This window comes from Lytechinus variegatus, chromosome 19 (genome assembly GCF_018143015.1).
Source record: "Lytechinus variegatus isolate NC3 chromosome 19, Lvar_3.0, whole genome shotgun sequence".
In the NCBI taxonomy this organism is placed as follows: domain Eukaryota; kingdom Metazoa; phylum Echinodermata; class Echinoidea; order Temnopleuroida; family Toxopneustidae; genus Lytechinus; species Lytechinus variegatus.
Genome location: NC_054758.1, coordinates 6,281,778 through 6,308,632, shown reverse-complemented (window position 1 = coordinate 6,308,632; position 26,855 = coordinate 6,281,778). Strand labels below are relative to the sequence as shown.

At 37.3% G+C, this 26,855-nt stretch overlaps 1 protein-coding gene across 1 annotated transcript; it reads left to right on the top strand.

Annotated features, from left to right (window-relative positions):
- The first annotated feature begins 1,167 nt into the window (after positions 1-1,167).
- On the top strand, positions 1,168-23,798 carry LOC121406145 (brain-derived neurotrophic factor-like). The gene is made up of 2 exons (XM_041597163.1): positions 1,168-1,932; positions 21,764-23,798. The coding sequence occupies exons 1-2, from the start codon at positions 1,606-1,608 to the stop codon at positions 22,712-22,714; spliced, it is 1,278 nt and encodes a 425-aa protein (XP_041453097.1). The 5' UTR covers positions 1,168-1,605; the 3' UTR covers positions 22,715-23,798.
- The last annotated feature ends 3,057 nt before the right edge of the window (positions 23,799-26,855 follow it).

Sequence of the window (26,855 nt, the reverse complement as noted above, 5' to 3'; positions counted from 1 at the left end):
GTTCTACAAACTGCGATAACAAATGCCACGAATTGTACTGATTATTAGAAGAAAAGACTTATCGTCTAATTGTTTTCGCGCTAAAACAAATTGAATCGTGAATATCAGTTAGTAGAAACATTTTTCGCGGTAAATAATTTCAGAGGTACATTGGGAATTTAGATATCAAATTATCCTAACTCAGTAACTGTCGACTTCTAGCAATAAGTAACATGGTTGATTGGTCGAAAAGGTTCTCTGAAAAGAAGATTTCATTTGCTGAAATGAATACCAAATCAGTATATTCGCCGTATTTATGTTTTGTGTTGACTTTGTAGAGAATGGCAGCTGCTCAACCTTTTAACTTGCGACTTTTGTTGACTAATTGCTTACAAGCTTTCCAGGCCTTGCCCACTCCGTTAATTGTCACAATTCACATGATATGCGATGTCTTGGGTTGACAAATAAAATAATTTCATATTGAACAATAATGACCCAAGAGATGAGGGTAGAAAGTAATATTGCACGGCCTCTGAGAAAGGGTATATAGCGATAAACATGTTTTGCATCAGCAGGTGCAGTACGTTCGAGAAATAAGGCTGGAATAGTCTCTTTATTCCATGTGATAATTTTGTGTATTTCGAGAGTGACCACGCCCCCTTCTTGGTGGTGTTTCGAACAGGCGCAAAAGATGACATTTGATTCAACGTAAACACCCAAAGTCTGGTCAGTATCTTTGCGGATTTAGGCTTGGTTTTCGCCACGAATTATAGGGGGAATTCTGGAGGTAAAATTTAGCTTTCCACCGGGATAGCTTTTGATGAGATTAAGAAAACCATGAACGTGAGCGTAATGATCAATAATGCTTATCAGGAATGTGGGGTGTAGTAAAACTCACATATACCATGAATATACTGGGAAGACTACAGCCTCATAATCTTGATTATCAAGAATAGTCTTGACGACCAAAGTGGGTCTTTTAAACAATTTTATTCGGTCTCGTCATCATTCCCTCCCCCTTTTCGTCTTCTTCTTTGTCAATATGTGGCTGTGCTCTGCAAAGTTTAATTGAATAAAATAATGCGGGAGAGTAGCTCAGAGATCGCACAACGTGGAGTTCTCTCTCGCCAGCCAGCCCACGCAAAGAGGGGAAATAAAGGCAATGTAACGGGAAGGATTCGCGGCAGATGAAGGCAGCAACCAGAGACAGATGTACCACTCGTTAGAAGATAGATAGCTTCAGTGTTTCCTTTGGTCTGGGAGTCAGTTTTATCTTATACCCCTAAACCATTCGTGTTGGTTTCTTACAAACGCGATGTCTTAAACCGAGCGGTGAGAAGGCGGTGAAAAACTTTTATCTCAACTGACTATCGTAATACGAAATATCTTCGTATCCATTGAAAGTTTTGAAACTGTGCTGCTTTGGTGTTGGATGCTCAACAAAGATGTTTTAACTCGCTTGGATGGTTTGCTCTATGCTGATCTTATTCTTCGACTATTCACTCTTGCACTTATTTCAGATTTGCTGACGAGTGACAGATATCCTGGTGAATTGGCGCCAGACCTGCGCCAGTCTCTTGCAGATTTCAAGACCTGGGTTCCTTGGTGGAACTCGTCGACGAGGAGATGACCACGGACAACGATTGCCGAGACGATGACGAGGCGATGTCGCGTCAAGAGATGGAGCATTCCCGTGTTCCTTGTTTCCACACTCATTGTCGGTTTCGTACAAGTGTACTTGACCCCGATGACGATCCCGCTAATCATCCACGGGCGCATCTGCGAAGTCGACACGAGCATCAAAAACTTCATCGGTACGATACGGACGACGACGACGACGACCTCCATCACAACCACCATCACATCCACCATCATCACCATCACCATCATAACGAACTTCACTCGTCATCATTATCATCATCCACAAGAGGCACGTCATCGACATCTTATCAAGTAAGTTGAATGAAATCTCAAACTTTTTTCTTGGTATATTTATGTGAGTTTGCATTTGATATAGGTCGTTTGCATTTCTCAAAAGATGTAACGCTCAAGAAATATTTCCAAGATACCATTTCCCAGTACCTTCTTCACAATATTTTCTTCATTTTCAGGGACATGTGTTTAGGGGTAATCCGATAAATTCATCGCTAGCTTCCTCTAACATGTGTAAAACCTCTTATCATATTTATACGTACACATCGACACGATTTCAACCTCGTCACCTTTTCAGTAATTAATAATGTTACGCACTTTGGACAGAATCAGGATTCTTAAAGCATTTGAAATTATTGATAATGAATCACCAATTGACTTTTTAAACCTGGCTTTCGAAAAAACGGAAGAAAATTCCGGAACTTACACCATCTTTTCAATACATATTTGACCGTAACTGTGTAGTCTTAAACCTAGACCATTTCGGTCACAAAAACTACTAAGGAGATTTAAGTGGTGATTTCGGGTAGTACTAAAATGCACCTGGAAACAATATATGGTTGTCTTTGGTACAAATAGAAACTTAATTCACCTGTTTATGATAAAAATCCAGTTTTGTCTTTTAAGATATCTTGAGAAACAAAATGTTGAGACTATTTGACCGATAATCGAATTAGAATACGGGAATGGTTGGATCAAAGTACAAATTGATGTCAAAGTTATGGCAATCATATTCAAATTTAAAGAACATATTTGGAAATGTTTGACAAACGGACCTGACTTCATGCCAAAACGGATGAGATCTTGTTCGAATCATTGATTACCTGTCATAACGGAATGTTCTAGTGTCCAGTCTTATAGTGTCATCACGGTTATCGACTCGAGACATAAGTCTCGACATATTTTCTTCATCAGATATAAATACACGACAGAGGGTATACATTGTCAGTTATTTCATTTTTTCCTTTTCCATTTTCTCATTTCCTTCCGATCTTACGGATCTGTTTTACTGTTCATTTCTCAACAGTTTTCATTATTTATTATCTTCTAATTTATATTACATCAGAGATGAACTTCGAAATCTGCTTACAGAATTATACGGTCTGTGATAATAAAGCGACCAGCCCCCCCCCCCCCCCCCTTCTCTCTTCCTCTGTTCATTCACATTCACACCATTCATTCTTTCATTTGGCCTCCATTATTTCCAATGTCCATAATATGGAATAATCTTTAGGCATTGGTCACCTAACTAATATCATAGAGCTATTTACACACACATGTAACCCCCCCCCCCCCCCATTCTTTCATCGTTAATTGTATAAGCAGCTCAATGCTAATACGATTAAGTATGAAATAATAGGGGACTATATATGCGTGTGTATATGTATCACATATGACATATATATTTCCTATTTCCTTCACCTGAGGAAATGAATAGAGTGATCATCGTGTAATTGCTCAATGGGTGTGAGTGCAAGCTCGAGGCAACTCACATGTTTCGTGTTTCCATGGAAACCGACGGCAAAAAGTGAATCGTTTGGAAGGTGAAGATGCATTCCGTTGTCAGAAAGGAATTTGTTGTTTATCGATGGAGAGTGGAGGAGAGTGGGTATCATAATAGTATAGTAGGAACGATCAATATGTCCGCTGAAATCCTCATCAGAATTTATTACTTTGCATGGTTATTGATGCTTGCTGTCTTCGAGACATGTCGTCTGCGTTCATCGTTTTTTTTTATAATGGTGACTCAAAGTAATCTAGATCCCTCTTCCACCGCAAGAGGGCGTTGGTCATTAATCCCGCTCTTGAAATTTAGGTCAAATCGAGTTGCGTATACGTGCGACAGGGCAGCTATTCATTTATATAAATGTGCCAAGTTAAATCTGCACAAACATGATGAAATATTTATAAGGTATGCTTACGAATACCATATGTATAAAGAAAAAACATATGTATAAAATAATTAAACACACTCCTATATACATTTGCTGTTGAAAGAATTTGGATAATTTCAACGCCTCTTATTTTGCAAGTTAGGTCCATCCGGACTTCGTAATCTTGTTATGATTTCCGAGGGCAAAAATGTTTTGGAAAATCTTTGCCCAAATACATGAAATTACGAAAGGCTCCGGATATTCATGTATAATATCCTTTGTTCCATGTCCTTCTAGAAATTTGTAAGTTCCTATATAAAACAGGATATGATGAGACGGATAAATAACTGTATTTCGTTACGAAATCCTGCTTCTGAACGTTTAATATAAACATGTATATCATTTAATAAAATAGAACCAACTATTTTATCATAGGGATAAGTTTCTATAACGGAAAAAATGCAGCGGTTTCAGAATTTGAATACATAGTGTAATAGTTATGGCAAATATTTTTCATAACAACTTAACTTTATTACAGTTTGTTGAAACATCATAGCACTTACAATTATGACAATTAAACTTTGACGAAAACTTTTAAAAAAGATGGCAGAAAAGGTTTGGTTGAAGAATTGTTCCGTTATATACTCGCACCATAAATAACTTGAGAAAACATTTGTGTGGGTGGTAAAGTTGTATATCAATAATAAACGAATAGGCAGGTGAAAAGATATATTGAACTGAAGAGCAGAAGGATTTATTAAACATCCTCACTAAGAATCGAAGTTACCCTTACATGCACTTGCTTTGTTAAGTATATCTCTTTGGTCTCTTCTGCTTTGAATCCATTTATACCTTTGCCCTTCCCCCCATCAACCCCATCTCGTTCACCCCCCCCCCTATCCCCCGTGCTCCCCCTTCCTGTCTTATAGATGGTAAACTTGATGTCATTTACCCCCAACGATTTGATGACCAAGAAAAAAAATTATGATTATTGCTTTCTGAATATTTTATGAATATGTATATATATACATATCATAAAATTATATAGAATTTCATTTTTAAAAGGTCAACAAAAAATTCGCTCTTTGGACTATTTTTCAAAATGTAACTCATACGGCATGTTCGGCCCTGATTTTATTTAGCTCATTACTTCACTGCCTTCATCCTTCATCCGTCCCTCCTCCTTCCTCTCTCCCTCTCTATCTTCCATATATTCTTAATTGAAATCACGAAGATTAGACTCGCCCTAATCACAATCGACTTTGGCTATTCGCCATGCGGCAGAACAAAAAAAAATCAGCTAAAATATTACATTGGTTTCAGGCGACCCTCCCACGTACCTAAACATGTAATACCGTGGCAGAATTCCCTCTTTTCGGAAGTAATATAGGTCAAATATCTATAACAGTTATGGTTCGTAAGTAATAACGTGAATCGAACCATAAACCTATAATCTTAGCCCCTAGGAATAATTATTTCTTTTCCTTCCACTTTCAATGAAAAAAATAAAATGATAAGTTTTAGAATCATAGAAAATTGCAAAACATTTCGAAATGTATCAAAATGTACTAGAGTTGGGAAATCACTCATCGTTCGTGATTAACATGCTGAAGTTGATGAGAAAAATATTGTTCTTCTGTTCAGATTGTTGTCTACAGACTACGACAACAACCTTACATTATTCGCTTACCTCAATTTTCATCTTGCTCTTTGGTTAGCTCCAATTACCAGATTTGATTTGTTTGCATGTGCTAAATAAATTAGATAAATAGAAAATAATAAAAAAAAATGAAAACTACATTGAGATTAAGAATAACCGCAATTCAATGGTCTGTTATCATGCATCACTGTGGGCGCGTCGTGGTCTAGTGGTTCTGACTCTCGCCTTTCAAACAGAGGGTCGTGAGTTCGAATCCTAGCCATGGCGTGTTTTCCTTCAGCAAGAAATTTATCCACACTGTGCTGCACTCGACCCAGGTGAGGTGAATGGGTACCCGGCAGGATTAATTCCTTGAATGCACCAACCGCCTTTAGCACCTGGAGCTACAGCCGGGGTAATATATAGTGCGCCACTGAATAGGCAACTAGATCGACGCCTCATAGATGCTATATATTATTATTATTATCACTGTACGGATTCGTTTTAACTCGATGTTTAACTTAAATATATTGTAATTACAGTCTGTAAATGAAGACTAGGAACCCGATATATTTGTCCCATTTTATGTGGTGTTATGTTGCTGAAGAATGTGTTTATCTAAACACAAAAACACTGGGTCATCCCCAGGAATTTCTTCCATCGAATGTAGAAATTGTCAAAACAATATATTTATGAAGATCAAGAAACCAAATTCTGACGACAATTACACCGTGATATATCATTTCAGACGTAAGGGCTCGCGTGGTAGTTGTATTACAGGGGGAGCGTTACAGGAATCGAGATGTCCGTCATTTTAACTGCCAATGGTTATAAGCTACTGAACTCTGGTCATTCCATATATTTGGTCATGTATAAAACCATTATATGAATATTTAGTTTTTTCATATATTTTTATAAAGAACTTAATATAGATTCTTTTGATAAAAAATTGAATTGAATTGAATAAACATGAAAATATATGAGTTACGATCGATTGACCTCCTTTAAGTTTCAGGAACATGAGACATGTTAGATATACCTGTGGAAATTTTGAGTAAATATTGTGCGTTCGGTGCTTAGCTGGAAACGCGGAAACCACCCCAGCAAAATGGAAATTGGGTGTCAATTGTAGACTTGAAGAATGGTCGGTATGTAAACCTCACGTGTATGATGAGCGCACCTGGGTAGCGGTGAGCTCACAGGTGTGTATGGGGCGGTCCGGGGGCATCTCGGCTACCCGCCCTGCCATTGTTATTACAAATACACACAGTCGGTAGGGGGCTCCGTGCATGGAGGATGCGGGGGAGATCACTATTTCATTGCACTGTCTGCATGGGCCTGGTGGGTTGTTAAAGGGATGCTCCGAGCTGAGAATAATGTGATTTAAACAGATTAAGAAAAATCAGACAAACTAAACACAGAAAATTTGATCAAAATCGGACTAGGAATAACAAAGTTATGGCAATTTTAAAATTTGCATTATTCCGGTGAAACAATTCTAGGCATGAATATTCAATGAGCAACTTGATATCATATACACACTCGTTCTTTTATATTTCATCATATGGAATTAGGTTTATTCCATTTTTTATCTACCAAGAACTAAAAAATTGGATTGACAACTGATTTAGTGCATTAGATATTCATTGCTACAACTTATTTCATTATAAAAGAGACACATTATTCGCAACATGAAACAATTATGCTTTCATGTTAATAACCTAAGAAAAAGGTAAGTGGGAATGTTACATCATCAGCCCACCAAATAAACATTCATGATGACGCACATCTAACTATTTTCACAAATTATTGCTAAATTTTGAAATTCTCCAATTTTGATGATATTTTCAGCATTTTGCTCCTCGAATTTTACTTTATTTATTCAGATATGAATATTTTCAGCCCGGAGTATCCCTTTAAAGGGAGTAGGTTTGACCCCAATTCACAATTTTCAAGATTTGAACAAGTCGAAAGAAAATGAGAAGTTTAACATTGCAAGATGGCTCTAGTGGAAATGCACAAAAGAAATAAATATATAAAGGTATCATGATCTAAGAATTTATTCTTTCTTCCCCACATATCTCAGCAGCTCTATCTCAAAATATCAGCCTTCACGTAGTCTCCGCTCATCATCTGATTCTCTGTTACTCCAGACACCCAGAACAAAACACAAATGGGGGGAACCATGCATTCTCTGTTATAGGACCAAAGCTATGGAATCAACTGCCTGTCAAATTACGCCATATTTCATCAACAGAAACATTCAAGTCCCAGTTGAAAACTTATTTAATCTCCCATTAACAGCTTAGTATTCTGTTATTCAGGAGAATTCTATTCTTTTTTGTTTTCTATTGTAGTTGTGTTTTGTGTTTATTTTCCTTGAAGCGCCTTGAGCACCGAAAGGTGGACCTGTGCGCTATATAAGTAGCCACCATTATTATTATTATTTAGAAAAAAAACATTTTCCATTTTTATTTTCATAATTACTTACTCATCCAGTATAAACATATGATTGTCCATGTCCTTCTGTCATTTCATCACTTCCTTTGTCCTATTTGACGTAGCTCAGGACCTCGTAAATTTGTAAACTAGGGCTTAAAAACAAAATCCATAAATTTCTTATTCACCATCATGAATTGCAGATTACAGCCTTTATTCAGATAGATAATTTGTAAAGTGTGTTTGAATAGGGTGTACAGAAAATCAACCGGGAAAAATAAAAAAAGGATTAGGAAAATTGAACATCACAAAATTGCAAAGTTTAACCTTCCCCCTCCCCCCCCCAAAAAAAGAAAAAAAAATATATGTATATATATATCCACTTGGAATGGTATTAGATATGCCTATATTGTATTAGGATAACCTTCATAGTCTAACCTATCATATTCATATATTGTGAATAATTTAAGATAATTTGTAACCTTTCGCCTCTCGCCATCGTGGCTTGCAAAATATTGTAATTACACGCCCAGTATCCTATTTTGCTAAATGAATCCACAACTTCCTTTTGATAACTTGGTGGATGTATACTCCACAATGGGTGATTTCAAGTCCGGTGTTGGCCTTGGTGTTGGTGTTGGAATTTGGATTGCTTCCCCTAGCTCCGAAACTTATTCTGAGTTTGTAAAACTGATCCAGATCACATAATTGACATCTCAACAACTAGTGAGTGACTTTTCGGGACCATCTTCATTTTATGTTTAGTGTTATAATCGTGTAAAAATTGACATAACACCAACACCAAAAGGTGAACACTGAACTTGAAATCACCCAATGTGCGTTAGCAGCCTTTAACGAACTAGATAAGACCAAGGTAGTTTCCTGTAGGTATTTAATCCTAAATCATGCTCTCTTTATGAAACGCCAGGTACATTTCTAAATCGGTGGGAGGGCAACCCGTGTTTTCTGTCTTGGTGCACGAGTATGCCGTCATTTTCTATATTTCCTGGTCACGTATTCGATTGTAAAAAAAATAATAACTGATTTTTGGGAAAGAGTGGGAGAATGGTATGGAAGGTGTTTGTTAATGAGAAACATATAGCTTAGGTGTTTCAACAGAGGTGCCGATATTCAGCTCAGAAATGTGTGGTCAGTATACCGTTGTTCATTAAAGGCAGAAAGCTTAACTATGGCAAGCCACCAAAATGATGTAGGCCTATAGGACATATTTTAACAATACGAGGTATTTTAACTCTGTCAAACTCTTCACTAGAATAAACAATTGATACTCGAAAAATTAATTAACAAATCAATGAATGAATGAATAGATAGATAAATTACTCAATAATCACGGCAATGATATATTCGCATATTAATTATTCAAAAAAACACATGATAATAGTGCAGTGATGACGATAATAATGATTACAGTAATGGTGATCATCTTAATGAAGATGATGTAAATGAAAGCATAAAAGAATTTGTCCCAAACAATAATTCACTTATGCCTTTAATCTGGTAGCTATTGCGTTAACAATACTCCCCTGTCATACGTAATTGCAATTTTAATAACTATCCCTTCTTCGTCTATGAGTGAAACGACCTGTTCTTTGGATAAACATCTTTTTTAGAATTTTGAATGTCATTGATAGTTTGGGACCACGCCCAATCATCATCACTCTATGGAATAAGATGTTTAGTGGATCTTTTGCTATTAATGTTAAGTGACACGTCATTCAGTAAATTGTTCCAGAAATACAAAAGAGTCAGCAAATCCCATCCCTATTAAAACTGTGTGGAATAAACTGATATATCAGTTTTAGAGTATTATTCTTAATGACATATCATTGAGTTAATTGTTCGAGAAATTGCAAGAGGAGGCTTCAGCAAAAAAATTAATAATTCCAAGAGGAATATATAGAGGTGATTAAAACTATTTTAGTATCGATTTGTAGGGTGTTTCTCATTACAAGGATTTAATATATTTTATATAAAATATATATATGGTTTGGTTGATAGGTTGTCCATTATTAAGACCATAATGTATGGCAGTAGGTAGTTTATCCTGTGATACACATTCTCTGTAATTGAATCAATTTATATTCACTAGTAAGGGGTCAGTGCCTGAGAGGTGGATCTAGCCTAGATTCAAGAGCTTTGGGGATTATCTTCAAAGCCTCAGGGATACTCTCCTTAATTTACAAATATTGTGCTACTCATCGCTTGATATAAATCACCAACTTGTTTAATGCCTCTCCTTCTTACATGAACTCCTACTTTCCGCTTAAGTGATCACGGTGATCATTTAAAACATTCTTAAGGTTTCCTTAAATAGCAGAAAATTATACCTTTACCTGTTTACGAAATTGAAAACCAGAAAACAGATTTATCCTTTCTCAAAAATAGGACAGAATCTCTTTAGTCGCCTGTAATGTGCAGTTGTTATGATCATATATTTTCAATCTATTTTAAACAAATTTGTTTGGAAAAATGTAATTAAAGTTTAGTGCCAAGCTGATAAAAAAACATCTTGCTCATCTATCTGTCTTTTTTGTTGGGTTTATAAAGCTAACTGTTAAATTTAGGTGTACCACAATGATCGATACGCGGACCGCTTTTTTTCATTAATCGATACCATTCTGAACTCACAGGTGTTTACTCAACAATGGTGTAGTTATCATAATGAAGGATGTCAAATGAAAGTGATTTAATCCCTACTTAAATGACGTGATAGTGTGTTTAAAGTACATTTTCCAATTATGCAGGGACAGGAGTCTCAATATTGTTTGCGATGATGGTGTCAAACTGATCTGTGCAATCTGGAGGTTTATACACGAGGTTATTTTGAACCAATCACCCCCCAGTTTCATGGGATTCTGGTGCAATAATCTGCAGAAGATTGGGATCGACCTACTTGTTGTAAGAAGCCTTTAATTGTTTGGTACTTCGATGTGCAAAACAATGAAGGGTCTTATAAGAGGCTACTCAATGGATCGTGATAGTATCTACAAACACCAGTGCGGGTTAAAATCTACTGCAAGAACTCGATACAAATATCTTTCTCGACGACAATTTGAGGAGCAATTACACTCTAAGCGACTCTCTGAACAGGTGCTAGGTGTGCATATAGGGAGAGTGTTAAAGGGAATATAGATCTATGTGGCAGTCACACCAACGAATCTCACTCCAGACCGATCAAAGCTATTACGTTATTACCAATGGCAAGCCATCGATTGGTTAGGAGTCGGTTTCGTTGGTGTGACGGTAACAATGCCGGCGTATACGTGGTTTGGCAACGGGCACGAGTCACCAAAGTGTCACATTTAAGGTGGAATCAAACCAATGCAAATGTTTGCAGAAAATAAAGAATGTTCAATATAATGAATTTCGATATTCAAATTTGCAATTTTCATTGTCGTCGAATTCTTTAAGTGGGCAATTTCATTGCTTATTTTTTATTTTTTTTGTTTGAGGTGGGGCTCTGAAACTGCAATTGTTTCAGGGCCACCTCAAAAAAGCGGGCACCAGCCTGCTCCCTTCCAGATGAACAAATCTTTGATGTAGTGGAATTAATTTCATCGCTTATTTCATGTTATGTCCCCAAAGGGCCTACAGGACCGTGGGTCCATAATGTGATAGTATCAAAAGTAGACCTGTAAACAATGTTGTCTGTTTTATAGTAAAATTTAAGAATAACCTAACGCAATCTTGAAAACGGCCCATTGTCTTACATACAAATTTTGCTTAAATGAAAATATGTAGGATCTCTCCTTGTTTGATTATTTATTTAGAATCTGTATGAAACGTTTCTGTTATCATAGTTTCATGTGATATCCCATGCCATCTATGAAAATGCAGAGGAGCCTTTGCTTATAGGCTTAGCCGATGTCGGAAGGAAATATATTATTGCTCCGTATAGGGTACACCATTCAAGTTTACATGGTTCGGCATAGGGAAGGGAGGAGGGGTATAACCATCAAGACATTCTGGTATCTGGATTCCTCAAAATGTAGGTCGCGTCCGAAGCAACTTCACAGGCTTACCTCACTGAATCCTGACACAGTTCAGTCATCCCTAAGCATGCTTAGTCCTCGACTCGAAAGGGTTAAGATGAAATCTAGGATTCATATCAAAATGTGTCTTTCATTGAATAATAGCCGATAGGCCAGTAAGGAGCCGAGGTGCCTGGGCGTATGATTGGTGTAAATTTGACCCCCACCGTTTTGGACATTATACGGCTATTACTACTACCATGACAATGTCATGGGGCTGTCACACCTAGGCCCTGTCTTACAAAGAGTTGCGATTGATCCACTCAATCGCAGCTATGGAAAGCCAGCAAATTCAACATATAAAATGCATGTTCATTTAAACAGAATTGTTGATATGAATGCAAGATGTTGGCCTACAATTTGTTTTTAAAAATAGATAATAATAACAGTAGTCAGCCCTAGCTCATAACACATTATGAATAACGTATCCATGCGCTTCTAAATGACTTGGATATTATCCCCGGCTGTAGCTCATGGGGCTTCAAGCGCTCGGCGCATTTCAAGGAATAAATTCCTGCCAAGTATTCATCTCACCTGGGTTGAACTTCTTGCGACGAATCAGGAGATCTTTTGAGTATTCTGAGCGCATTGCCTTCAGAAAATGTGTCCTTTATCAAAAGACATATTTTTGAAGGTTACACGACATTTCCTCATGCGACAATTGGTCTGGTGAGTGTTTCATAAAGCTGTTCGTAAGATACGAATGACTTTACGCACGACTGGTGATCCTTTCTTGTGCTATGTGATACCCCTGTATAACTGAGTCATTACCTAAGAACATGTTCCAGTCGTGCGTAAAGTTGTTCGTAACTTTATGAACAGCTTTATGAGACCACCAACCTGGGCTTCATTTCGTCTAAGATGTGGTGTTAGGGTTGCAAAAGAGTTTTATGTTAGGGTTATGGTTGCAAACGAGATTTATGTTAGGGATAGGGTTAGGTTTAGGGTACACTGTTAGAAAATTTATCCTTAAAATAAAAGAAGTTCCTGCAGCAGAGTCTCGAGAACACCTGTAATCTTACCAGATTGCGTAATCTTACAGGAAATTGGTATTTGGTGTATGGAACCTTACAAATTTCCTTTAATAAAACACCCTTTTTCCTTTTTTTAAACAGAACTGTTCTGTTAAGTTGCAGAATAATTCCTGTTTTATGAATTTACAGAATGATTCTGTTATTGCTTTATGCAAAATCTTCTTTCTTTTTTCTGTAAAATCAGGGTTTTTTTAACAGTGTAGATAAGTGGCATTCCTATAATTGAAGTTGGTCGCTCGATTAGTGTGTGGAATGTAGAGCGGAGCAATCGTCGCCGGAGCAAATTTCATCGAACCACTTTTGAATGACTCTTTTTACTTTTCTCCACAAATATATACGACTTTTCCAATAAACGCCTACTAACATGACTAACATGAACATGACGAATTTACAAGTGAACGAATGCGGAATGGTGTGAAATCATCGCTTCTGCCTGGCCATTCAGATTCATCAGCGGCCCCCGCTAAAGCCCCCCTCCCCCTACCCAAATCCCTTCAGAAAATCGTTACAGTTTACAGATTTTTGTTGAACTCCATCATGTCTACAAGTCTAGAAGAAAAAATAAGTAGGTCGGGTGAACGTTGCTTGTCTTCGTGGTTAAACATGATTGGTTGTGATTTCGGGGGTATTTAAGAACAAATGCGATAAACTTTACACTTGAGCGAGTTGAAAACGAAGTCGCCAACCCCATCACTAACTTCAAATGTTAAAAGTCAGAGTGAAAACTCTGTAGTGATACAAATGCCACATCGTGGTTTTAATTACAGCAACCATACTAAAACATTGGCTACCTAACGCCATTTTTTTTTCATTATCAGATACTCACAAAGCTCACCAACCCTTAAGATTCAGTATCAAAAGAAACCAGCGCAATAAGGACGGTAATCGACCAACATTACCAGGTACTTGTCATGTTCATTGAAGTCCGAGTTGCAAACAAACTCCAAAACCATCACACGAAACTTGACTTTCAACCAATCGAAATCGCGGATATGCCACTTGTGATTGATTTTGTTTAGTTAACTTCATACGCCACTCGTTGTGAAACATGTCCCCAATAGGACAATACCAGATAAATCGGCTTTTTTATTACTTTTTCTTTGAATCGTGTTAACCAGTTGTGTGGTGGAATGCGTACGTGCATTTTCAAAGTGAGGAACTTTTTTTCTACATTGCCTGTGGCTTGCTATGCTCACATCTTTCCATCGATGAAAGTATTGTCAGGGCGATGGTTTCTAACACGGCCCACACAGCTGACCACAATGGTCTTGTGTCGTTTCTTCGTCAACAGTTTAGAAGAGTCGTTATGGTGTTCCACTTTGCTTGGTCCACTTCACAAGGTTTAGCAAAATATTAGGATTAATCTTTACGATTGCTTGTATTGATTACAATGTGCAATTAATCATGAATATTAATCAGATCTGGGGCCCGTTGCAGAAAGATCTGCGATCAAATGCAACTCAAAAAATCTGGCGCAACTTGATTTTCAGCCAATGAAGCACCCGTATTTGCGACTTGCGCTTGATATTTTGACTTGCGTTTATTAACTCTTTCTGTAACAGGCCCCCTGAGAATGAAGAGTTGGCTTTTTCTTTTTTCATCGTAAGTGTTGTAAGGATTTACTAGACCTGTCAAAGAAAGTGGGCAGTTTGTCTATCGTTATACCCTCCTCTCTCTAAAACGCGTATGTAAATGATAAAATCAAATTATCGGATAATGTATTCATTTAATCATTGGGGTTGCTAGTTAAATATCCACAGAACATGATGAAATCCCCCGCGTCTTTTTCATTCAGTTTATTTGATTTCTTTCAGGAGAATTGGTGACCCACTTCATGTAACTAACTTTATTATCTTTAGAAAAAATTAGAAGAAAAAGAAATTCAGCTGATAATGTTATAATATAAGACAGCATCAATATTGAAGAAATTAATGTTGATTGGCATTGCGATTGGCTAGCGTGTCACTTTCCATTCAAGAAATCAGTGGATAGATCGTTGATTATATTATAAAGAATTCATGGTACTTAAAATTTCAACTTTTTTAAATGAGCCTTTGAATGTAAATTGTTATTACGGTACAGGATTGTCAATGTTCAATCACTAGGTCATGGCTTTCAAGCGCTTTGATTGCACATAATTATGTCGTTATTTAGTTCAAATTATTCAATTTTAAGAGAAACTGATTTGGGTTTGGTAGTGGTTGTAAGTCGTGATTAATGACGGTCTCGATACAGCATCAGTCAACGGCTGTCTCAAGCATGTTCACTGGAATTATACTCTTTCATTTTTCATGCTTCACTGTAAGCCAAAATTGAAAATGGGTATAGTTTATAAGCAACAATTTGATCCAACAACCCTAGAGCATAAACTCATTTCGTCTCGAAACAAATACTTTATCCATTCGGTCGTAAAGTTCAAGTACAACCGGATTACCGGTTACCCGCCGACACCAAGTCAGGTGGTGTTTTACTCCGCTAATTGTTTATTTTGGTTGTTGCCCCCGCATTAAGTTTGTCATGACGAATTATCAGGGGAAGTCGGTGATGTTTGATTTTTTAAGTAACATAAACCATTTATTGAATGATAATGCTATGAACTTCTTAAAGTACATTTAATGTACTTTAAGAAGTTATTGTAAATAATACCAACATATTTTTTATGGAAAACGTGCTACCTATATCTTAATTTCTTCGTGGATCTGTCAACACACATACTGCGGTATATTTTTTTCAAGAAGCGATATTTTCCATTGGTTTTATAAAATATTTTACTCTTGTTGACACCGAATTCTATGATTCTCATGAATTTGATTTACGATTACATCACCTGTCGCTGACCATGCTGACAAGAAATAAATAAATCAATGACTCGAAATAAGGGTGATACGTAAATTTTCTGAAACATCATCTAACATCCGTACAAAAAGTGGGGCAATCGTGATCAGGCGCTTCGAGTACACTTTGCGGACAGTAGGATAATTATAGAACGGTCCATTAACCTTAATTAAATTTGGAAATGTTTACGATCATGTTTACGTCCCCACGCTGGAGCAGAATACATTTGAGGGACCGTGGAGCAGACAAACATAAACGAGAGGTGAGAAAATATAAACACCTACGTACACTCGCTTTGAAAACTTTCTTTCCCAAAGATTCAGTAGCTATTGTCGGGAATTGCGTGATCCTTGGAAAGTACGTGGGCTCTCTCACTCCGTCCTGGGCTCACCTTGTCAAAAAAACACCCCGCTTCCGCAAATAACAGATAGCTCCCAAAATAGCAACGACTCTTCATTCGTGACATCACGCCGGGGATGGAAGTCTGGTCGTCCGTTGCCCTGGCGACGGGACGCCCTAATCGAGTTTGGTTTCACAGGGCAGGCGGGAAAATTAAGAATGGGTGAAACAGAGAAGTGAAAGAGAGAGGGAAAGAATTCAAATAGTACTTCGGTTCCGGGTTCAGCGCGGCTCGTGCGATTCCTGATCGAGTAATTGATAAATAACTCCGGCGCTATTTAGGAAGTGAGGTTGGAAATAGGTTCAGAGTGTCTATGATTATAAATGATGCGGATGTCATCGGGAGTTAGAGTTGATGAAACCGATGTCGCACCCCCCCCCCCCCCCTCTACCACCATCCTCCTGCAATCACATATTAAATTCATATCTTTACGAGATTTGAAAAGAAACAAGGCGATGAAAATATGCAAGTCTTCTTGTCGGTAGGTTGAAATAATTACGTCTTCGAATTGCACATTTTTTATTATTTATTTGGACATGTTGGATTAAGGAATTTTAGAGAAATTGGTGTTTTTATCTTCATTTTTTCAGTAGGATGTCATTCTTGAGAAAAAGTAGTTCTGTTTGGCTATTTGTGAATATAATTTCCAAATGAAATTATCATTCAAGCCACACCATAAATGGGTTCTTATTCTTAGTACCTACTTCCTCATATTTCTAAGTCGGTGACTTTTATTTGAATTCCCAAGTCCCACTTTCGATTGCATACAACTTCGGGGGTTAGTCGGTTTGATGTGGCTGAAACGATTGATTTCATACGTAGGCTGGTCATTCCGAATATGATGACGTAACACAAGGCACAAAAGGGTAGAGAGCATGGCACTGCGCGTGCGTCAGTATCGTTCATCCATCGTTGAGGGCAACATCGCTTGAGAAACATACACGTCAATATGTTGTTCTTGTAAGTCCCGCTATCAATGAACAATGAAAATGATAAATGGAAACTGTGGGATCGTGTGTTGCTCCATCTAAAAGAATGCAGGCGCCCAGGTGAGATTTACAAACATCTCTCAATGCCTAGACAATAGGATGTAATAGGAAATTAACCTTGAAGTGGAAATTGGACGGACGGCGGCATTTTATCATGCGTCATCATTGTTTTAGTAGTCCAGCTGTGCGTAGTTTTTTCACAAAGCAGACAACCGCTTTTTCTGTGTTTTACGGCAAAATATTCCCGTCTTTCACCTGTCCATTTGCAGCAAGCATCCCTATTGCTAAGTTTTAAGGACAAGTCCAGCATGAGTATGATCCTGTCGGCCTACATATAATGATAATTATCTGAATAAAAACTGTTAAAATAACGAATAACTAAAGGTATCAACTTGTATATCCCCCGTGCCATAGGCCTATTCTGAGGCCTTGCAAAATCATATGGTTTGCTATTTAAAATGGCAAACAGCTATATTTTTGTCTTAAACCAAACCATTTAGGGTTATACTGTCCACCTTCTCTTTTAGGCTAGTTAATTATCAGTGCATGGAAGCAATGTACAAGAAGTTGATTTCTCTGAACAGAAATGGTGATAAAGGCTATCCCTGAGGGGAAGGGGTCTTGGGGCTCAGACGTTAATTCGAGGTACTATATGGGGGATAATTCCAAAATATTTCATACCAATCAGCGTACTGAATTTGTTAAGCGGATGACCTCATCCTATAAAATTTAATTTTTAACATTTTGGTCGACAAAAAAGTGTGCACCACTTTTTTAAATGCGCATATATGTACGATAAAACACTCCCAAAGTTGATGGATAATTTATGAAATGAATTTTTTTTCTTAAAAGAAGAAAATCATGCAGTTGAAATGATTTTTTCGATATATCCGTTTGGACTATATACAAAATGGTAATGATAAAACATAAAGCTTTGTCACAAAGATATGTCTAATGCGTTTACTTGAGGAAAATTTGTACTGACGTCTGTTATAGCAAATTTTGTTCCGCGACATTAATTTGTACTGACGTCTGTTATAGCAGATTTTGTTCCGCGACATTAATTTACATCTATTAAGACATTATCGTCTTGTTGTCTTCGGTGACATGACTAAAATGCAATCCGAAATATAGATTTGGGTTTTTTTAGGCTTATATGTCTTCGGGTATTAAATGCTCTCCTTGATGAATTAAGGGATTATGATTCTTTGAATTGATTAAAAAGTGATTTGGAAAAAGGCTCCTTCGAAATTGAAGATAATGATAGAACTAGTCGAAAATTATTTATAAATTTGTATGTTCATCCGTATCCATCACAAGCATTTATGCTTTACGGATTTGTAAACCCTTCCCTGTTTATTAATATACCTTGTCGTATCACAATAGCTTTATATTACTTGTCATGCATTCATGTTCATAATACTTTGTAAAATATTGAAGAGTGATTGACAGGAATAGATATTGTTTTGGTTTGGATTGAATTAATTGTTATCACTGTAATATGGGAGATATGTCAATAAAACTTGTTCTCGGATTCCTGACGTAATAGCTACGCAGTCTTCGACGGATTTGCATAACTTCACTGCACACATTTATCCTTATATAATAATATAATAATATCTAATTTCCGCCTCTAATATATATATATATATATATGTTCATTTGTTAAGAATATAATTTCGTAAAGGACAATTATCTGGAAACTATTTCTTTTTCTAAACATATGTACATTATTTCAAAGTGGAAAAGCAAGGAATTTAAATGGGTATTATTGAGGATTTTTTTTTTTAAACCAATCGCAATTATAGTAATTATGAAAATGATTAAATATTTTTAAAAATGATAAATATATTTTACATGTATATTTTCCTATTCAAATCTTGAATTTATGCAATTGAAACGACACAGACAGTTAGTCTGTACCATGATGTAACAATGGACAGTAGATACTTGTTTCATCAGTGTAACCTCTATTCGTTTTAATTGAAACCCGTTCATGTTTCGAAAGGACTTGAGCCCAGATTTTCTTTCTCTGTTAATTGGTATTTGACTTTGGCATTCTAACGATAAATCGCTTCCACGCAGCAGAGAAAATCTTAAGATAAGCTGCACTATTTCGACGATTATTACTTAGTCATGAAATAGAATATTCGGGAAAATGGAAAGAAAATTACCGAGTTTTCGTCACTCACCTAGGTACCATCTACCATGTTTATAACGTTGGCTTTCGATGGTGCATAGCGTGCAGACAGTATTCATTCTCTTCACAAATTAAATACAATTCGACATACCAGGTTGTCATTCCCTGCGCCCACGGCTAATGCTTTATCAAAGAGGTTCCGGGTCAAGCAGGGTCAAGCCATTTACGACTGTCATCTCGTTCAAGAAAGTATTCCATTCTGTTCCCATCCCTCCATCCACTATCCATGTCTAGTTTTAAGAATTATCATAGTGCGGTAATAGCAATGATAGGTTCTTACTCCACAGCCCTCACATATGGCATTAAATTTGGCTAAGGGATTGATTACATTCAAAACAAGCTGAATTTTTTTCCATTAGGTCTGTTCAAAATATTTTAATTGTTGTCAAATAACGACAGGGGTAGTAGAGTTAGCAAATGACTTCTCAAATACCAGTCCATCCTATATATTATTGACGAGGCGCAAATTTGGAATTGACCAGAATTCTAACACTAAATTTGCTTTTCTGTTACAACAATTATTTGTCTTGAAGAGTCTTGGTTGTCTTCACTGGTATATAGTGGATTCTTAGTGACATCTTAAAGGACAGTCGACCCCGGTCTTTAATCTTTGAACACAACTTAAGAGCACAACCAGGTGAGCTTTAAATCAGAAAACACTGTAGGCGGATACAAAGGGTTTGCTAGTAAAGAGTAACGGCTCACTGAGTTGAGGCTGCAGGGATTGGTGGAAGTCAGGACCACCCTGTTACATCAAAGATATGGGATAAAGTGGTCGTGGAATCCGACAACGTTCCCATTGCAAAGTTCAACTGCTGGCTTTAGACACTGCATGGGTAGCATACAGAATCGAAGAAGACAAGAAGGGCATAGCACCCACCCCTCTATGGCAAGACACCCACACACTTACCGTGCTCACACACAGGTCCTCAGACAATTTGCCATTAGGAACCTTTTGAAACGCACGACCGATGGAAAGAATACGGAAGATTTACACAGGCTGATTCCCGCATTTCTTTCAGATTTAGCGCAGATTGATTTCTTCGAAAATATATCGCTCTTTTCAGTACAGTCGTGTTTCAAAAGCTATCCATTGTTACACAAACACACACATGGGTATGATCCAACAGAAATTCATTCAAAAAAAATTATGGCGGGAGCCAAGGACAACATATTCTGAAAGCGTGTCTCTGGAAAGTGGCCAAAAAACTGCTTTGCTTTATCAGTGTGTTAGTGGTAAATGTTCCGCAGGAGGAAATCTGAACTCAGTAATTTCTTATATATTTTGATCCTTTTTTATTTGAGGTCAAGTGAGGTGAAACCTACTAGATGATTAGATGTTACCATATGTTTACAACGTCCAATAAATGTACATGATGTAAGGACAAAAAAGGGATATATATACTTCTTTTTCTGGCTGTGGATACAGCGCAACCGGCATGTTTTTGTGTCAGTATCCTGGGTATTCAGAGTATCAACTATAGAGCTTTGGGCATCTAACTTGCAATCGGAGATCGAACGAAGTGTTCCACTATGTCTTCCTTTTGACACGCGGGATAAACGACCAGGGGCCCGTTGCAGAAAGAGTTGCAACCAATCGCAACTCTAAAAATCATGCGCAACTTGATTTTCAACCAATCAACAGCGCGCATTTGGGACTTGCGATTGATTCTTTGACTTGCGTTTAAACGCAACTCTTTCTGCAACGGACCCCTGATCGTTGTGATGGGTTTTCTAGCTTCCAATGACTTTGACGATCTGTTGACAAGCGTTCGCCCCAAACGCCTACATGCGTCTTTTTCTTTAGATCGAACTAAATCTGTCGCGGATTCATAGTCAATCTTCAGATCTCAATTCTAAACCATCCAATCTTATTTCAGCAACAATCTAGTAACAATAAATAAGTATTATTTGCATTTATTTGTACAAGGGTACGGCACAAATTCACAAATAACGAGAATCTTCTGAAATGATATTCCAAATAAATGCTTCTTGAGAAGGTGTAGATTTGGGAATCGTTCAATCTGCATTATCTATAATATCCAATAGTTGTGATTACGCTCTATCGTGTCACGTACACCACGTCGTCAGAATTTCGATATTTTGCTTTTAATATTTTATTTCCTTAAATATTGAGATATCCTTAATTATAATGAGTATTCAATTATCGATCTTTTTTTTCTCTCTCTCTCTATTCATTCGCCCCTCCCTTTGATTACTTCTTTCTCTCTCCAATTCTATTATAAACCTCTCAATTCTTTGCAATTCTTTGGCCACTCTCTTCGCTTGCCTTCATTCTGACTTACAAACTTTGCTCAATCTTCTTTTCTGGTTGTCCTTTCTTCTCTCACTGTCTTCCCCGAATCCCTCTTTCCTTCCCTGATATGCAGGGTGGTCACCATCGGCTTCTGACGCTGTTCGTATTCCTGCTAGCATGGGCGGCTGTCTGCGGAGCACCCAGAAGAACAAACGACGGAAGTCTCTCAAGACACAACACTGAATCAGAGCATACGAACTCATTATACTTCGATCATGCCTCCTCGCATCCTATGGCTGCGGTATCTTCGGTGGAAACAATACTAGAGGCTCCGGGGAGATCATCGGCGCCTGAAAGCGCAAAGGACGCTTCAACAAAAGCAGCATCGGAGGCGTCGGTGGCAGGATCAGCGGCGGTATCAGGGTCGACGTCATCAAGCTATTTGGAAACGGGTAACGAGCCAGCCATGCTGGTGAATGCAAACGCCATTCCACCTCCACTGGACTCTGTCAACATGATACCTGGGATGTTCCCAGGGTATATGTCGCAGAGGGTTGTGTTCTCTGCAGAGCGCCCTCAGACCCCTCCCTGGCCCGGCGATGCTTCCTTCAGACCGGAAGCCTTTGACGAAGAGGGTGATAGTGCTAATACGACCGACGATTCGGACGTCCCGCATAGTAGACAACGCCGGTCGTCATCGGTCAGTGACTTGGAAGAGGTCTGTGAAAGTACCAGTAGGTGGATGGTCAAAAAATGGGGAACGGACATGTACGGACAAAACGTGACCATCTTATCAGAGATCATGACCGCTGGTAACATTCAGGTTACCCAGTGGTTTTACGAAACCGCGTGTGCGCGTCCTCACGGGGTCCAGACGTGCTTGGGGATCGACAACAACAACTACGACTCGCTGTGTCTGACAAAGTCAGCGTGGGTCTATGCCATGATCAGGACAGCAAGAGGAGAGGAAGGGTGGACATGGATTGCAATTAGCTCATCATGCAATTGTGCAGTCAGACGACTGAGCCTCTTAGAACAAATAGGGCGCCGCAGTCGGTTAACGAGACTCGAAGGCTTTCGGTAGAACCAACATACTGTGCTCTTTATTGCTTGTCATATTTCTATTTAAAGGTATTAAGTTATTGACGATGTGTTTGTTTTATGTTACAACTTTGGTTTATATACATGTTCAGGTCGAATCTTCAGCCGTTGGATCGAAATGCCCTTGTAAATATGGGAAAACCATCTGAGACTGCACGGTGCCACAAAGCACTGGGTAATTTCGCAGGCTTTTGAAAATCAAAAACGTACACGTATTCTCAATTCTGTTTAGTTCAGATTATCCAATCTCGTCATGTCTCTTTCAATCAACATCAAGCCCCACTAGATCCGTTATTTTCAAAGTCTCCGCTGTCCAGGTTATCATTCTGTTTATTGATGGTGCTTGCATACTTACATAATCTTTAAATGTTTTGCTTCCGGCAATCAGTTGATATCTATAATTATCAAAAGTATTTTTACTGTATTCCAAGACAAATTTTATATTAACTCATAAGCATACAAGTTAAAGAAAACTCATTTTAATAATTGTGATTGCAATATAGAGATACTGCGAAATTGAAACTGCCGAAAGATTACTGACACTGGTCAGATCTCAAGGCAAATAAAAAACTTAATGTCGGAAATTCCTCACCCTAATAAAAATACCAATTCCACCTTCGATTTCCTATAAGGTTAGTATAGCTTACAGGCTTCACAGACCCTACTTTTTTTTCCAGTTTTGCTATGATTTCCCATTTACGAGTTCTGTCATTTCGCAATAGGCCTATCAAAGGTCAAATCTACCCCCCAGAAAATGTTGATTTGAATAAAATGGAGAAAATCAAACAAGCGTAACGCTGAAAATTTCATCAGAATTGGATGTTAACTTTTTTAAAGTTTTGTTCATGTTTAAGAAAACAGCACAACTCACTGATATGCAAATGAGAGAGTCGATGATATCATTCTTGTTTTTTATCGTATGAATTAGCTCTGACAATACGGAACAACTTCACTGAACCACACTGTTAAAACAATGGTGATTCTGCATGTTCAGAAAGGAATAAAACTTTTTTCTCATGACAATGGGGAGAAAAATATTTCATATAATAAAATAATAAAGTAATGGTGAGCAGATGACGTCATCAGTCCCCTCGTAATCATAGAATCTGCATATAACTGTTATGTGGAATTTAGCGGAACTTTGAAAATAACATAAGTTTTTTTTTATTTTACATCCGATTTTGCTGAAATTTTCAGCTTTATTCTTGTTTGTTGATTTTCTCTTTTTTTCCTCAGATCAAGTCTTTGTTGGGGGTGACCAGTACCAGTCATTTCAAAGTACACAAAGATCTAGTATATGCCTGTAGATTACCTTTAATGTTAAATAAGGCTCGTTTAGAAAATGGAATAATCATGTAGACACACTGTAGTTGACCGTAATCATGATAATCTACCGACTTTGTTTTACAAAGAATTAAGTTCAACTTGAAGTTATGCTTGAATGCGAGGGAACAACGGGGATTTTTAACATAATATGTGCATGATCTGGCCAATGTGGTGAATTGTTGTATTCTGCTTGTAGTTGGAGAGTAAGAGACTACCTGCTATAAGTTAAATTTCAAACCTTTATGAAAAGCCCCCATAATGAGTAGATTGGTAATGAACTGAGCTGGCGCTCTCCATTTATTATTTGGGACATCGATAAACTCATTAGCCATCATCATACGTCCATCAGAGCGAGGCCCTCCAATCAACTTTAAATCATTTTTTTCTGTCAAAATAACTCTTCAGTGAATCAATTTATCCATGTTACTTTGAAACCAAGAAATGGGGATTTTATCCTTATATTTACATTGATTAAGACTATCAAATTATTTGCAATGTATTTATTACCCAAATATTGAAATGGTTAATATGGGCAACGAAAGAGCTGTTCATATTACTTGTATCTTTCAACGTAAATGTAGCGGAAAAGCAACTGATTATCATAGGTGTATTGTGTATATGAATTTTTAAGTATAAGAATTATTTATTGAGACGTATCCTTCCTGTTTATTCTAATTTATATATTTATTGAAATACCTCGCTATGAGGTAATGATATTCACTCTTTTTCGATCGCACTATTAGTGTTATCGTGTCATGTATTCATGTGTGAATAATGAATAACGCGGTTCGTGAATCACGTTTATGACACAGTCACAGCAAAGTATCCGACTCGAGACCGGCCAAATATCTTACGTTATTTCCAATGACATACAATCGGTCGGTTTGGAACCGGTTTCGGTTACAGTCACACCAACGAAACCGAGTCCAGGCCGATCAAAGCTATTACGTTATTTCCAATGACATACAATCGGTCGGTTTGGAACCGGTTTCGTTGGTGTGACTGTAACATAACCGACAAATGAAAGCTGAGTCACTAGAACAAAATTAATAAAATGAAGTATTTCACTCAATAAGATTATAATGATATTATGCGATGCTATTTATCAGCGAGTAAATATTAACATTGGCAAATAAAACTTCTCTGATTTCAATGTCACATGAAGGATGTTCTTTTCTTCTTTTTTTCTATAATTTCTGCTCTACCTGGTGTCTGATATCGATAGAGTTGCGATTAAATGTTAAACGGTTACAAAAATCAAAATGCAAAGTCAGAACTTTTCGCTCCTGATTGGATGGCTATTCAGGATGTGATTGATAATTGCGAGTTGAGATTGATTACAACCCTTACGCGAGTGAGGTGACTTGTATAATACGTACAATAATTTCATATCGATAACGTTAATTGGGAAAAAAGAAGTACGTTTTTCTAAAAATTCATGCAAAAACACAAGTGAATTGGTGCATCAATTGAGTTTGTCACTTTGCCTTTTGGATATCATTTTCCCTAAAAATGGTGTACGGTTTGTGTGACCATTTCCTTTTTTTCGTGGTGAAAGAAAGTTTTTTATAATATATTGGTAATACACTTTTAAAAGCAACTCTGGGTTGTCATAGGTCAGTCTTTGGCCAGCAGAACGTGAGAGCTACTTTGGTTAGAAAATACTTTTAAAAAATCTAAAGAAAAAAATATGAAGCATAAAGTAATAAAACATGTACACTGTTAGAAAATTTATCCTTGAAATAAAAGAAGTTCCTGCAGCAGAGTCTCGAGAACACCTGTAATCTTACCAGATTGGGTAATCTTACAGGAAATTGGTATTTGGTGTATGGAATCTTACAAATTTCCTTTAATAAAACACCTTTTTCCCCTTTTTAAACAGACCTGTCCTGTTAAATTGCAGAAAAATTCCTGTTTTATGAATTTATAGAATGATTCTGTTATTGCTTTCTGCGAAATCTTCTTTTTTTCTGTAAAATCAGGGTATTTTTAACAGTGTAAAATGAAGGAAACAAAAGTTCTCTCCAGATGCCAGTTGGCGTTTCCTTTTTCTATTTGCCTTGAAATATCAAGAATTCATTCCAAATTAACAAATTTCGATCCCCCCAAGAGATCTGATAGCGATCGAATGGCAATTTATCGTCCCCTTTTTTTAACCGAGCTTTAAATCAGATTTTCAAGGCCTACTTAATCCAATATCGATGTGCTATTAACATTAAAAATAAAAGCAAATGTAATTTACAACCTCCCGTGGCCTTCATTCTAATGTATTTATACGGTATGCAGAAACGACAGATATCCAGAATATTTTTTTAAATATATATTTTTGGGGGACATCTTGTTATTCATTTGTATGCAGGGGTTGTGTATCGTTTTGGGGTGTGTCCGCGTGCGTGTGTGGGTGTGCGTGTGGTGATGTGTGTGCGTGTGCGCGAACACATGAGGGTGAGTGCAAGCTGTGTGAAGATCGCGTCCATTGCAAAGACGTTTTAAATAGTTGGTGTGATGTAGATTGCATGCGCTCAGTTCAGCGTGAGAGTCTAGGTTAAAAATTTTGCTTATAACAATGAAAAGAAGAATTTTGGTTTTGAATTATGCATCATCACTATAACTCTGAGGAAGTATCATCAAGGTTTTCATATTATTTAGCTCCGTGGTTGTATTATTACTGAGGATATCTTCTTTTATGTATTAGTCAAACCACTTTTTTTTTACTTCTTTAAGAATTGTTACTTGTTACCTCTGGCATGGCAGGGGTAATCAATCTTCTGACCTCTTTCGTAGGAATAAACACCAAA